Genomic DNA, 15,698 nt, shown 5'->3' with positions numbered 1-15,698 from the left:
ATTTTGGAGACTAGCCCATTTTCAGTCACATCATTTGCAAATATTTTCTCTCAATCTGTGGGTTGCCCTTCATTTTGTTTGTTGTTTCTTTATTATGCAAAAACTTTTGAGTTTAAGTAGGTCTCATTTGTTTATTTTTGTTTTTATTTCCATTCTGGGAGATAGATCAAAAAAGATATTGTTCTGATTTATGTCAAAGAGTGTTCCGATTATATTTTTCTCTAGGAGCTTTATAGTGTCAAGTCTCAAATTTAGGTCTTTAATGCATTTTGAGCTTATTTTTGGGTATGAAGTTAAAGAACAAACTAATTTCATTTTTTACATGTCAGCTACTCTTTCCTAACATGTAGCATTTTCTAATATTCTGTATTATTTGCTGAATTATAAGTCTATTGTTTATTGTCATTTCTTTCACTAAGATAAACATCAATGCGGGCAATTAGTTTGTCTCTTTGATTCAACAATTTACCCCAAGTTCCTTCCTGCCATATACTAAATATCAAAGTAATATATGTATGATATGTGAACTGCCCAGTGTGACAACTCCCCAAGACAATGAGCTCTATTTTAAGCAGTTAATCTCCGTAGAAGTTATGTCAGAAGTTGAGTTTTCCATGTAAATAACTTGGTGAAAAAAAGGAACTTGCTTGTATGAGGAAGCAAAAAGAAGGGCCAAGGAGAAGAAAACCACAAACCCTCTACTCCACCCTTCCCCTTCATCAGACCCACTGGCAGAAGCCACAGAAGTATCTTGGGATGGAAGAAGGGTCACAGTATCTAGAAGAGCAATGGTTAAACCCACGCGCTCTACTATCAGATGTCTTGAGTTCAAACCATATCAGGTAACACTGAGTGTTCTTGAACTTCTCCTTGCTCAGTTTTATTATCTGTAAGGTAGGGATGACAAGAGGATCCACCTTGGATATAATGATCACATGAGTTAGCAACCATGGGAATTTCCAGCTCTGGCCCATGATGAATGTTTAAGAAAATGAATTGTTATTACTCATTAGATATCCTGAGGAATAGAAGCTTCAACTAGCATTAGGTGATATAGATAAAGTTATAGACAGGGATGTGGTTATAATTACAGATATAGATATGGATATACAGATCATATAGGTAAGAGTCTCTGAGTTCTTTTTAGCCTCCATTCCTCCTCATCCTTAACCAGCACGAAAGAGGGGACTCTAAGATAGCAATGCATAAAATTCTGCTCATTTACCAGGAGAAAAGTATTCTTGTCTTAAGTAACAGTTTGGGTGAGAGAGGTTTATAGAGAAGTAGAAAGCAAACACTTTTTTTGTTGTTGAAAGCAAAAACTTAACATATATTTATATCATTTCATATACACTTAAAAATTAAAGAAGTCTTTTTGAAATCCCATGTGTCTGAAAAGACTTCCTCATACTCACACACACACACACACACACATAAATACATGCATCCACAAACATGTATTAGAGAATAGCCTAGCATTGTAGTATACAGGTTGTTTTGAGAATCAAATGAAATTACAATACCTGTTAAAGACTTAGTGCAAACTTCAACGCATGGGAACCATTCAACACATCATTGACCAAAACTTGGGAGTACACAATGCACGATTTGAATGCTTCTGTTCTCTTAGTAGCATGATGGGTGAAGACTAATCTACTGTTTATTTCTCAGTATCTTCTGATTTTTCTGCCATTAGGATTCTCTGAGAAGCTGAGTTGCATGATATGATTAAAAGAATCAGCTTGAGCTGGACACTTTAGATTTGAATCTCATGCTGCCAATGCCTTAGGTCAGTTAATATCGGGCAAGTTACTCTCTGCCTCAATCTCCTCATCTGCAAATCAGGAGTAATGGTCATTTATCATATGGGATGTTGTGAGGATTATACAAGTTAATGCACATAAATTTGTCATTGCTGGTATTTGAAGCATCATACATTTGGATACCTCTGCTAAGCAGCTGGAGGTGATGGATCCGCAGAGAAAACACTCAAATCCCTGATTTCATGCTTTCAGATAATGCCCAGTCTTTGGCCTTCTGCGGCTGTCCTTGGTGGCACACCCATGTTTACATGGAAACTCTAAAAGTGCAGGGCAGTGGGGAGGTCCAGAGGGCAGGGAAAGGGATTCTATCCCAAGAAATGCTCACCTATGAATCCCAGCAGTAGAATCATTAGCAGGCAAGGAGGAGTGTGTAATGAGGAGGCAAGGATGGGCATCGTGGAGGCCTGAGGAATCTGCTCTGTCCAAATGTGTGAGCTGGGAGAACATGAACTTCTGTGCTCTGTGGAAAGGAAAGAAGCCCCACCCACTATGGTATAAGAGGAAGTGCCTATGATAGGGTCAAATGGCTATGAGATTGCAATATATTTCTAGGTTCAAGACAGTTCCTGCTTCAGATGTGAAATAGAAATCAGGCAGAAAATATAGCTAGTTACTCATCTTACATTTTCAGAGACTGAACAGGCCTAGCAGAAATAAAACTCTGGCCCCACCCCGGGCCTCTGTTGCCTCCCCTGGGTTCCTCTCCACATTTATGGTGACTCCCAAATGGGAGCCCCAGGCAAACTCACAGACCCCAGGAAGGATATGTGGCTGGGGGCTGAGTTCCGAAGTCCCAATTCTAGGACCCTAGGTTGTAGCTGGATTTCAGTCTCATTCTGCACCTGCCTCAGTGAAGATCTACTGACTGACCTGGATAAAGGAAGGGGGCTCACCAGGGCCTTCTCAACTTTGGGATGGAACCAGATGTACTTTTGAAATGATTTCTTATTCCAACATTTTATCAATGTAACTGGCAAAACTTAGCCCAAATGAACAGTGCAATGTGGACCTCACAACTATTCAGGCTATGGCCTGAATCCAAAAAAAAAAAGGAATAATTTTCCACTTTACAGAGAGGAAGTAGATTGCATGACCCAGAAATTACACTCTAAGGCATTTATTCCAGAGAAATGAAAACAGTGTCCATACAAAACCTGTGTACAAATGTTATAAAAGATTTACTTTGAAGCAGAAAAGTGGAAGAAATCAAAATATTTAAAAATAAGTGAACAACCTTTCCGTATGAGGATATACTACTCAGCAAGCCAAAGGAATGAGCTATGTATGGGTGTGGCAATTATAAATCTCTTAAAGGCATTATGTTGAGTGAGCAAAACCAGTCTCAAAATATTAACTCTACTTGTATAACATTCCCCAAATTATATATATATATAGAAAACAGAAAGGCATTTGCAAGAGTTTTGATTTGGTGGGGATATTTGTTATTTTAAAGGGCTAGCACATAGGAGACTTGGTGCTTATGAAATATTCTGCATCTGACCATGCTAGTGGTTACACAAACATACACAAGACAGGATCAACATAAGCTAAAGCTAAGAATGTAACAAACTCAGCTATAATATAAAAAACAATTTCATAGTCATAACATGCTGCTGCTGCTGCTGCTACGTCACTTCAGTCGTGTCCGACTCTGTGTGACCCCTTAGACAGCAGCCCACCAGGCTCCTCCGTCCCTGGGGTTCTCCAGGCAAGAACACTGGAGTGGCTTGCCATTTCCTTCTTCAATGCATGAAAGTGAAAAGTGAAAGTGAAGTTGCTCAGTCATGTCTGACTCTTCGTGAACCCACGGACTGCAGCCTACCAGGTCCTCCGTCCATGGGATTTTCCAGGCAAGAGTACTGGAGTGGGATGCCATTGCATAGACACTGTCTATTAACATATTCAAGATTATAATTATATTAGAGTGATAAAGAATAAGATGTGCATGTGTGACATGAGGTCAGGAGTAACAGAATATTACCTCCCTGGCTTCCATACTGAGATGTCTATGAATAATGCCTAACAGTGAGATTTCAAGACATAGCAATAAGCATGTTTTATGACAGGTGGCTAAAATAATTAGTTGAAAGAGTTGAAGCTGGCTTCCTCTCAGAAGTAGAAATGCACGAATTTAGAGACTCCCGTTTTCACATGTATAACTTCATATGTAGAACTATTGGACTTGTAAACTGTTTGCTTATGAGTCTTTGATAAAGATAAAACTATTTGGATGTTTGGAGGTTTCATCTTAAGAGAGTTACACATAAAAAGAATGCCCTTACTGTTAGCAATGGTAAAAGTTCTGTAATGTGGCTTGATCAAACATTCATGATCTACTTCAATTATAATCCTATACAGTAGTCAAAACTATTAAAAACAGTAATAATAATTTTTAAAAATTCAATGAATAAGAAAGTATTAATAATAGCCTCAACTAGAGATGCATAAGATCATTCAGGGAAAAAGCAATTGCAAAATTGTGAATTTAAAATAACTTTAAAACAAATTAATAGAGATATATCAAATCATGAATGAGAAAACTGAATATGAGAAAAGATTTCAATTTTCTCAAATTAGTATATAAATTCAGTGTGATCAAAAAAATTATTCTAAAACAATTTTTCATGAAATTTGAAAGTGTGATTCTAAAGTACATTTGGAGACTGAAACTGAGGGGATGACAATTAAATTTTTACAAATGGAATGCCAAGAAAAAAGGGATATCAATACTCATAAAAGACAAAATAGACTTTAAAGCAAAGGCTAAAACAAAAGACCAAAAGGCATTATATAAGGATAAATCAATCAATACACGAAGAGGATATTAAACTCATTAACATATATTCACCTAATGCAGAAGCACCTATTTAGAAAGAGTAAGCATTTTTGACAACCACTATGATATGGAAGTAGCAATCAATTACAGGGAAAAAAGTGGGAAAAGCACAAACATCTGGAGAGAATGAAAAAATCAAAGAGGAAACCAGAAAATATCATGAGCACAGGAAAATAAAAATGCAACTTTCCAAAATCTATGAGATGCAGCTAAAGTAGTTTGATAAGAGAAGTTTATAGCAATATGTATGGCAACCCACTCCAGTGTTCTTGCCTGGAGAATCCCAGGGATGGTGGGGACTGGTGGGCTTCCATCTGTGGGGTCGCACAGAGTCGGACACGACTGAAGCGACTTAACAGCAGCAGCATAGCAATATAGGCCCACCTCAAGATATATGGAAATTATCAAATAAACTACCTAATCTACCACTTGAAAGAACTGGAAAAGGGAACAAAGCCAAATGTCAGCAGAAGGAAGGAAACAAGAAAAATCAAGGAAGATATAACTAAAATAGAGATCAAAAAACAACAGAAAAGGTAAATGAAATCTAGAACAGGTTTTTGGGCTTTCCAGGTGACATTAGTGGTAAAGAACCCAACAATGCAGGAGACATAAGAGACTCAGTTTTGATCCTTAGGACAGGAAGATCCCCTGGAGGATGGCGTGGCAACCTACTCCAGTGTCCTTGCCTGGAGAATCCTGTGGTCAGAGGAGCCTGGTGAGCTATAGTTCATGGGGTCACAAATAGTCAGACACAACTGAAATGACTTAGCATGAATGAATGCACAGAGCTGGATTTTGGAAAAGATAAACAAAATTGATAAACCTTTAGACAGGCTCATCAAGAAGAAAAGGGAGTGGACTGAAACAAAATAAGAAACTACAAGGAGAAATAACAACTGATATCAGAGAAATGCAAAAAAGTCATGAGAGTATGATGACCAGTTATAGCAACAAGTTTGACAATCTAGAAGAAATGGACAAGTTTCTAAAAACATACAACCTTTCAAGACTGAATCAGAAAGAAAGAGATAATCTGAACACTAATCATGGGTAGTGAAATTGGATTTTAAATTACCAGCACACCTAAAAGCTAGAACTTGATGGCTTCATAGGAGACTATTACCAGAAATACAAAGAAGAGTTAATGCTATCCTTCTTAAACTATTTCAGAGATTGAAGAGGACAGAATATTTACAAATTCATTCTATGAGTTCACCATTACTGTGACATAAAAACCAGATAACACATGATAAAAAAAGATCATAACAGCCCAACATCCCTGATGAGTATGAAAAATCCTCAATAGAATATTAACAAACTGATTCAGTAATATATGAAAAAGATCATATACCATGTGCAGGGAGAATTTATCCCAGGGAAGCAAGGATGGTTCAGTATTCACAGATCAATCAATGCAATACACCACATTAACAAAATTGAGGATAAAAATTACATGATCATCTCAACAGAAACAAAAAAAAACTTTTTTTTAATGTTGAAACCAAATTCAACATCCATTCATGCTAAAAATTCTCATCAAAGTTAGTATAAAGGGAATATGTCTCAACAAAATAAAGGCCATTTATGACAAACCCAGAGTTAGCATCATACTAAATGGTGAAAAGCTGAAAGCCTTCCCACTGCATTTAGAAAAAGCCTTCCCACTACATCCAGGAACAAGACAATGATGCCCACCCTTACTAATTCTAATAATATTAAGCACAGTATTGGAAGACTATCCAGAGCAATCAGACAAGAAAAGTATAAAAGGCATCAAAATTGGAAAGGGAAAAAGCAAAACAGTTACTGTTTTCAGATGATATGATATTATCTAGACAAAATTCTGATGTCGAAGCTGAAACTCCAATACTTTTGCCACCTGATTCGAAGAGCTGACTCATTTGAAAAGACCCTGATGTTGGGAAAGATCGAAGGTGGGAGAAAAAGGGGACGACAGAGGATGAGATGGTTGGATGGCATCACTGACTCAATGGACATGAGTCTGAGTAAACTCTGGGAGTTGGTGATGGACAGGGAGGCCTGGTGTGCTGTAGTCCATGGGGTCACAAAGAGTCAGACATGACTGAGCGACTCAACTGAATTGAAGACAAAATCCTAATGTCACCACAAAAAATAAGCTATTAGAATTAAAATAAGAGCTCAGTAAAGTTTCAGAATAGAAGATTAATGTACAGAAATATGTTTACTTTCTATACACAAAAGTAACTATAAATGGATTAAAGAACTACATGCAACATGGAAGCCATATAAATCCTAGATGTGAACTTAGGCAGAACACTCTTTGACATAAATTGTAGCAATATTTTTGAGATCTGTCTTCTAACACAAAGCAAATATAAACAAATGGGACCTAATTAAAATTGAAAGCTTTTGCACATCAAAGGAGATCATCGACAAAGTGAAAACACAACCTAGTGAATGGAGGAAAATATTTTGCATATTGTATGGGCAATATCCAAAATATATATCCAAAATATATAAATATGTCTAAAACATATATAAATAGATCATAAAACTCAATATAAATAAAAATCAGTAAAAGACCTGAGTAGACATTTTCCAAAGAAGACATACACATGGCCAATACTCACATGAGAAGATGCTCAGTATTGTTAATCATTAGAGAATTGCAAATAAGGTGAGACATCACCTGACACCTGTCAAAATGACTATCATCAAAAATTCTACAAATAACAATACAGGTAAAAGTGTGGAGAAAGGCAATCACTCATACACTGTTGGTGGAATTGTAAATCGGTGCAGCCATTGTGGAAAACAACACAGAGGTACCTCAAAAAGCTAAAGAGAGTGACCATGTTTTCCAGCAATTCCACTCTATCCAAAGAAAACAGAAACATTAACCCAGAAAGATATATGCATCTCAATATTAATAACAGCTTTAGTTATAATAGCTGAGGAATGGAAGCAATCTAACTATCAACAGATAAAGAAAATGTGGTATGCAATGGATTACTCAGGCGTTTAAAATAAAGAATGAAATTCTGCCATTTGCAACAATGTGGATGGACCTGCAGGGCATTATGCTGCTGCTGCTACTGCTAAGTCGCTTCAGTCGTGTCCGACTCTGTGCGACCCCAGAGATGGCAGCCCACCAGGCTCCCCTGTCCCTGGGGTTCTCCAGGCAAGAACACTGGAGTGGGTTGCCATTTCCTTCTCCAATAAATGAAAGTGAAAAGTGAAAGTGAAGTCGTTCAGTCGTGTCTGACTCTCAGCGATCCCATGGACTGGAGCCTACCAGGCTCCTCCGTCCATGGGATTTGCCAGGCAAGAGTACTGGAGTGGGGTGCCACTGCCTTAGTGAAATAAGTCAGACAGAGAAGGACAAATAATCTATGTTATCTCTTGTGTTATCAAAAAAATAATATAAATATAATAAATATAATGAATATATGTAACAAAACAGAAACAGACTCAGATATAGAAAACAAACTAGTAGTTTCCAGTGGGGAGAGAGAAAGGGATAGGGTTATGGAAGGGTAGGGTTATGAACTAAGAGATACAAATTGCTCTGTATAAATTAGCAACAAGGACATATTGTACAGCACAAGGAAATATAGCCATTATTTTGTAACAACTTGATTATTTTTTTGATGTATAACATAACCACATTTATTAAACAATGTATGCCAATATAAAGGGCAAAGTTCAACAATGCAAAAGTGCAAATATTTTTGCACCAACCTAATATTACAATTACAAACAAATAATAACCTATTCCTCTTTCATATTACTGAGCCTACCCTGTGTTATAACCAGAATAATAATACAGAACAAGCATTTGACAGCACTAGTTTTCTTCCTATGAAGAAACGACAAATGAGTTTCTGCTGGAACCTTCTCAACAGAGATTTCAATGAGGTATGAACAAAGTTTCTTAACTAGAAGGGGCTATATAACAAAATACATTTCACATACGAAGTTTCATATCATACTTCAGAGATTCCAGCATAGAAAGACAGAAGGTTTTTCCTTCAGCAACCAGGGGATAAACAAGATCACCTCAAAATCCTTCCTAGCTCTAGGGTTTGTGAAAATATCAGGCTATTTTGATAGATTTAAAAGGTTTCAGGTTACTAAGTAACCCTGCCTTTGCTCACTAATAGCATTAATAACGCATTTCCATGGCACCAGTATAAATTCATTTTAAACACTAGAGTCTACAAGCAATAAATGCTGGAGAAGGTGTGGAGAAAAGGGAACCCTCTTACACTGTTGGTGGGAATGCAAACTAGTACAGCCACTATGGAGAACAGTGTGGAGATTCCTTAAAAAACTGGAAATAGAACTGCCTTATGACCCAGCAATCCCATTGCTGGGCATACACACTGAGGAAACCAGAATTGAAAGAGACACGTGTACCCCAATGTTCATCACAGCACTGTTTATATATGGAAGCAACCTAGATGTCCATCAGCAGATGAATGGATAAGAAAGCTGTGGTACATATACACAATGGAGCATTACTCAGCCATTAAAAAGAATACATTTGAATCAGTTCTAATGAGGTGGATGAAACTGGAGCCTATTATACAGAGTGAAGTAAGCCAGAAAGAAAAACACCAATACATTATACTAATGCATATATATGGAATTTAGAAAGATGGTAATGAAAACCCTGTATGCGAGACAGAAAAAGAGACACGGATGTATAGAACAGTCTTTTGGACTCTGTGGGAGAGGGAGAGGGTGGGATGATTTGGGAGAATGGCATTGAAACATGTATAATATCATATATGAAACAAATCGCCAGTCCAGGTTCAATGCATGATACAGGATGCTCGGGGCTGGTGCACTGGGATGACCCAGAGGGATGGTGCAGGGAGGGAGGTGGGAGGGGGGGTTCAGGATGGGGAACACGTGTGCACCCGTGGCAGATTCATGCTGATGTATGGCAAAATCAACACAATATTGTAAAGTAATTAGCCTCCAATTAAAATAAATAAATTTATATTAAAAAATAAAACACTTAGGAAACTCATCTTTGTAAAAGGCAAAGGAGTGAAACACAAGTACACATGGGAGTTCTGTTGCACACTTATCAGATGTGTGAAATCGGATCCAGTAAACTAATGGTCTTTCTGGGCTTGAGTTTTAAACTGAGTTCAGGGGTGTTGGAACTTACAAATGGGTTGATACGTGAATCGCACAGGCAGAACACTTCTCATCACTACAATGAAAAACTGCAGTAACTAAGTATACCTGAAACATTGAAAGCAGGCAGAAAAGGGGACCACAGAGGATGAGATGGTAGGATGGCATCACCAACTCAATGGAGATGAGTCTGAGCAAGCTCCAGGAGTTGCTGATGGCTGGGGAAGCCTGGCGACTCAATGGAGATGAGTCTGAGCAAGCTCCAGGAGTTGCTGATGGCTGGGGAAGCCTGGCGTGCTGCAGTCGGTGGGGTTGCAAAGAGGCAGACATGACTGACCTGCTATCAAAGGTGTGAAGCCAGTGTCTGGTCTTCGTCTGTGCTTGCACTCTGGGTCCACACAGAGGCAATGTATGAGCTGTTGATCACGACCTCTGACTTTCTTATCCAACTGTGAACCATCAGAAGTGTGAAGTCAGTGTCTGGTCTTCATCTGTGCTTGTACTCTGGGACCACACCAAGGCTAAATGAGCTGTCGATCACGCCTTTTGATTTTCTGACTGCACTTATCAGAAGTGTGAGATCAGTGTCTGCTCTTCATCTGTGCTTGCTCTCTGGGTCCATACCAAGATAATGTACGAACTGTTGATCACATGCTTTGATTTTATTACCAAAATGGTTCCCAACACCAATGCCCAGAGATGACCGACGTCCCAGTTTCCCTCCTCATCCTCTCCTTCACTCTGCCTCCTCTATCAGAAGTGTGAAGTCAGTGTCTGCTCTTCCTCTGTGCTTGCACTCTGGGTCCACACCAAGGCAATGTATGAGCTATTGATCACGCCTGTTTATTATTTTAGCAAACCGTGACCTGTCAGAAGTGTGAAGTCAGTGTCTGCTCTTCATCTGTGCTTGCCCTCTGGGTCCACATGGAGGCAATGCATGAGCTGTTGATGATGTGCTTTTATTATTTCTGCAAACCATGACCTTGCATGCAGGGTACAGGCTGCTCAGAAGTTAGAGGATGGGGAAGGTCCCTCTGGCCAGAAAGGTTGCCAGTCCCAGCCCCCGGCCCTGCATTGCCCTGCAGGGAAAAGACACGAAGGAGGCTGAGGGGACCAACGTGGCTGAGGCCGTGCTCCGGCGGGAAAGACCCGGTCCCTTCCTGTAGTAACTTTAAAATGGAATAAAACCTATAAAACTCTTGAATTGCTACGTATACCTGATTTTTAACATAATACTGTAAATCGACTATACTTCATTTTTTAAAAAGCATAAAACAAAGCAAAATCCATTTGGGACAAAAGTAGCCATGGCCGTTTTAAACAACAGGCAAAGGTGGGAAATTTTGCCCCACTGTGATATCAAAAATTATTATAATGTCAGTCTAACTAAGACAGAGTAGTTTGGTCAGAGAGAGCCAAGTAGCTCAAAGGAACAAAATCTTCATTAAAATAACCAGAAATTTATGGAAATGATGTATGGCAAAGTGGCTATGCCTATCAGTGTGTGCTGGATAATTTATCATTGTGGAAGAAAAAAAAAAAAGATCCCAACCTATATACTAGCACACACACAAACACACACACACACAAATAATGATATCAAAGACATAAATGGAAAGAATGAAACTTGATCAAGATCAAAACCTTTTTTTAAAAATAACAGCTCTCCAAATGATACCAACAGTCCACTCTGCGGATCACACCAAAGGAAGAGGGACTCTCCCATATGTGCCAAGGAAGAAAAGAGAAGAACATTTGTGTACAATTGTACTAGCAAAACATTAGATAAAGTGTTAATACCCATCATGAGAAGAATCAATACATTGTCGCGTATTCCTAAAATAGAAACTACAGAGCAGTGGAATTTGAACATCAACATGAACAAAACCCACAAACCTTGTTAAGTATAAAAAGTAAATGCTGTATACAGTGTAATAGAATTTGTATGACATTTAAGAGATGCAAGTAATATAAATTGCTTGAGGATTTACGCAAATATTACAGAAGAATAAAATCATGTTTGAAATTATGGACACCAAGTGCAGGACAGTAGTTTTAAAAGGAACAACAGGTTATAACAGAAAAATGTTAGCAGTTTGCAAAGATGGTATGGCAGATAGTTCCATGGAAATTTTTTACATTTTTTAATATTTTGGGATAGAAAATGCTTATCCAAACTTAGTGATTTTAAATATTTACATGTCAAAATGAAATCACACTTGCAAATGCTCTGGATTAAAGTAAATGTGCTCTGAAAAATTAAGGGTTGTTCATGATCAGAGGCTCAGTGGAAACCCGTTTTCTTGATGTATTTGATTCTCTATGAGGTGGAGGAAAGGCCAGTTTCAAGCTCCATGCCTCAGGGTCAGGGACATACCACATGATAACTGACACACAACAGTTTATGGAGAGGTTCTTTGAAGTTTGAGTCTCAAAACTTTGACCTTTATCCCACCTCCATACCTTGAACCCTCACCTCTAGGGTCCTAAAGAACTTACTTGGAAAAACTTCAAATAATACTAAATAAAGCATGAGAATCAGAAACCTCTGAGAATTCCAAGATACATTTGGAATAAAAAAGGTGGTTCACAACTCTCCCTTGAGGCTGGAGCATCGTGTGACTTTTATATTTGTCCTGTATTCCTCTTGCCAGTCCAGGAAGGCTCCCATCTTCTTCGTCTCTAAGACTAACGCTATGCTAAGTCACTTCAGTCGTGTCCGACTCTGTGCGACCCCATAGATGGCAGCCCACCAGACTCTCCGGTCCCTGGGATTCTCCAGGCAAGAACACTGGAATGGTTTGCCATTTCCTTCTCCAATGCATGAAAGTGAAAAGTGAAAGTGAAATCGCTCAGTCATGCCTGACTCTTAGCGGCCCCATGGACTGCAGCCTACCAGGCTTTTCCATCCATGGGATTTTCCAGGCAAGAGTACTGGAGTAGGGTGCCATTGCCTTCTCCGCTCTAAGACTAAGGCTCCCATCAACTCACCTGTTACAGGTTCCAACATCTGTGGAAGTAGATAACTATGAAAGTGATTATCAGCAGCACATTCAAGCCCCAGAGGAAAGCCTAAGTGACAATGGGCAGAGGAGATATCAAATGGAATTCTGTGAGTTAATACCTCACTCCAGGTGAGCTTACCTGGGCTCCCAATGCATTCTATGTGTTGTGGGCTGCTGTAGACAGTATGAGGCTGTGTCTCATCCTGCATCTTACAGGTGAGCACATGCTCAGACCCCCTGCCCTGAGGCATTCATAACTGCAAGCTTTCTAGGGTGCAGTTGTAATCAGTATTCTGCTTGGATGTGGGTTGCTCTGCTCCCTTGAATATATAGCAGTTCTCCAGCCAACTCAGATGTACAGCCTGTGGATAGAATCTCTGCCTGTGGCTGGTAACAGCCCCCAAGTTCAAGGAGGGTTAAAATTGGGACATAGTCACTGTAGGGGGTACTGACACAGCCAAGAATAATAAGACAATTACTGTAGGAAGTTCACTGTGGGAACCTGCAGGCTTCTTAATGATAGGATCATCTACCCAGGTCCTACCACAGAGGAGGAGTTAGACACTGGTTAACAGATGCCTGCATAAGTAAAAGCGTGACCCAGTGAACATGGGAATGCATGATGAATGCATGCTTGGATGGAAGCATGGAATGATGAAGTCATCTTAATCTTTCCTTTCTTTTCTATTGTGGAAATTCAATAGGAAAAGGTGAACCTGAATTCCATTTCAGTTCAGTTCAGTTGCTCAGTCATGTCTGACTCTTTGCAACCCCATGGAGGGCAGCACGCCATGCTTCCTTGTCCTTCACCAACTCCTGAAGATTGCTCAAATTCTTGTCCATTGAGTCAGTGATATCATCCAACTATTGCAACCTCTGTCATCCCCTTCTCCTACCTTCAATTTTTCCCAGCATCAGGGTCTTTTTTAAAGAGTTAGTTCTTTGCATCAGGTGGCCAAAGTATTGGAGCTCCAGCTTCAACATCAGTCCTTCCAATGAATATTCAGAACCAATTTCCTTTAGGATTGACTAGTTTGATCTCCTTGCAATCCAAGGGACTTTCAAGAGTCTTCTCTAGCACCACAGTTCAAAAGCATCAGTTCTCTGGCGCTCAGCTTTTTTTATAGTCCAACTCTCATATCCATACATGACTACTGGAAAAACCATAGCTTTGACTATATGGACCTTTGTTCGTAAAATAATGTCTCTGCTTTTTAGTATGCTGTCTATTGGTTATACCTTTTCTTCCAAGGAGCAATCGTCTTTTAATCTCATGGCTGCAGTCACCATCTGCAGTGATTTTTGGAGCCCAAGAAAATTAAGTCTCTCACTGTTTCCATTGTTTCCCCATCTATTTGCCATGAAATGATGGGACCAGATGCCATGATCTTAGTGTTTTGAATGTTGAGTTTTAAGCCAACTTTTTCCACTCTTCTCTTTCACTTTCATCAAGAGGCTCTTTAGTTCCTCTTCGCTTCCTGCCATGAGGGTGGTGTCATCTGCATATCTGAGTTTATTGGTTTTTCTCCTGGCAATCTTGATTCCAGCTTGTGCGTCATCCAGTCTGGCATTTCACATGATGTTAAATAAGCAAGGTGACAATATACAGCCTTGATGTACTCCTTTCTCAATTTGGAACCAGTTCATTGTTCCATGTCCCGTACTAACCGTTGCTTCTTGACCTGCATACAAATTTCTCAGGAGGCAGGTCAGGTGGTCTGGTATTTCCATCTCTTTAAGAATTTTTCAGTTTGTTATGATCCACATAGTCAAAGGCTTTAGCACAGTCAATGAAGCAGAAATAGATGTTTTTCTGGAATTCTCTTGCTTTTTCTATGATCCAACAGATGTTCCTCTCCTTTTCCAAATTCAACTTGAACATCTGGAAGTTCTCAGTTCACATACTGTTGAAGCCTCGCTTAGATAATTTTGAGCATTACTTTGCTAACGTATGAGATGAGTGCAATTGTGAGGTAGTTTGAACATTCTTAGGCATTGCCTTTCTTTGGGATTGGGATGAAAAGAGACCTTTTCCAGTTTGTGGCCACTGCTGTGTTTGCTGGAGTCAAATTTGCTGGCATATTAAGTGCAACACTTTAACACTATTGTCTTTTAGGATTTTGTAATAGCCTCGCTAGAATTTCATCACCTCCACTAGCTTTGTTCCTAGTGGTGCTTCCTAAGGCCCACTTGACTTTGCACTCCAGGATGTCTGGCTCTAGGTGAGTGATCACACCATCATGGTTATGTGGGTCATTAAGATCTTTTTTGTATAGTTATTCTGTGTGTTTTTGCCACCTCTTCTTAGTATCTTCTGCTTCTGTTAGGTCCATACCATTTCTGTCTTTTTTTTTTAAATTATATTTTATTTTTAAACTTTACAATATTGTATTGGTTTTGCCAAATATCGAAATGAATCTGCTACAGGTATACATGTGTTCCCCATCCTGAACCTTCCTCCCTCCTCCCTCCCCATACCATCCCTCTGGGTCGTCCCAGTGCACCAGCCCCAAGCATCCAGTATCGTGCATTGAACCTGGACTGGCGACTCGTTTCATACATGATAGTATACAGGTTTCAATGCCATTCTCCCAAATCTTCCCACCCTCTCCCTCTCTCACAGAGTCCATAAGACTGTTCTATACATCAGTGTCTCTTTTGCTGTCTTGTATACGGGGTTATTGTTACCATCTTTCTAAATTCCATATATATGCGTTATTATACTGTATTGGTATTTTTCTTTCTGGCTTATTTCACTCTGTATAATAGGCTCCAGTTTCATCCACCTCATTAGAACTGATTCAAATGTATTCTTTTTAATGGCTGAGTAATGCTCCATTGTGTATATGTACCACAGCTTTCTTATCCATTCATCTGCTGATGGACATCTAGGTTGCT

The 15,698-nt window shown here is 39.2% G+C and overlaps 1 protein-coding gene across 2 annotated transcripts in view; it reads right to left on the bottom strand.

Annotated features, from left to right (window-relative positions):
• Positions 1–15,698, bottom strand: part of SIRPB1 (signal regulatory protein beta 1) — a 150,151-nt gene that overhangs the window by 34,215 nt on the left and 100,238 nt on the right. The window contains exon 1 of one of the 2 annotated variants that reach the window (XM_070801224.1): positions 2,149–2,278. The exons of the other annotated variant lie outside the window; for it this stretch is intronic. Coding sequence (XP_070657325.1) covers positions 2,149–2,218 — 70 coding nt within the window. The 5' untranslated portion in view covers positions 2,219–2,278. Of the gene's footprint in view, positions 1–2,148; positions 2,279–15,698 lie in introns of those variants that run through there. 2 annotated transcript variants of the gene reach the window in all.

Source organism: Bos indicus, chromosome 13, assembly GCF_029378745.1.
Source record: "Bos indicus isolate NIAB-ARS_2022 breed Sahiwal x Tharparkar chromosome 13, NIAB-ARS_B.indTharparkar_mat_pri_1.0, whole genome shotgun sequence".
Lineage (NCBI taxonomy): Eukaryota > Metazoa > Chordata > Mammalia > Artiodactyla > Bovidae > Bos > Bos indicus.
This window is presented reverse-complemented; position numbering and strand designations above follow the sequence as displayed.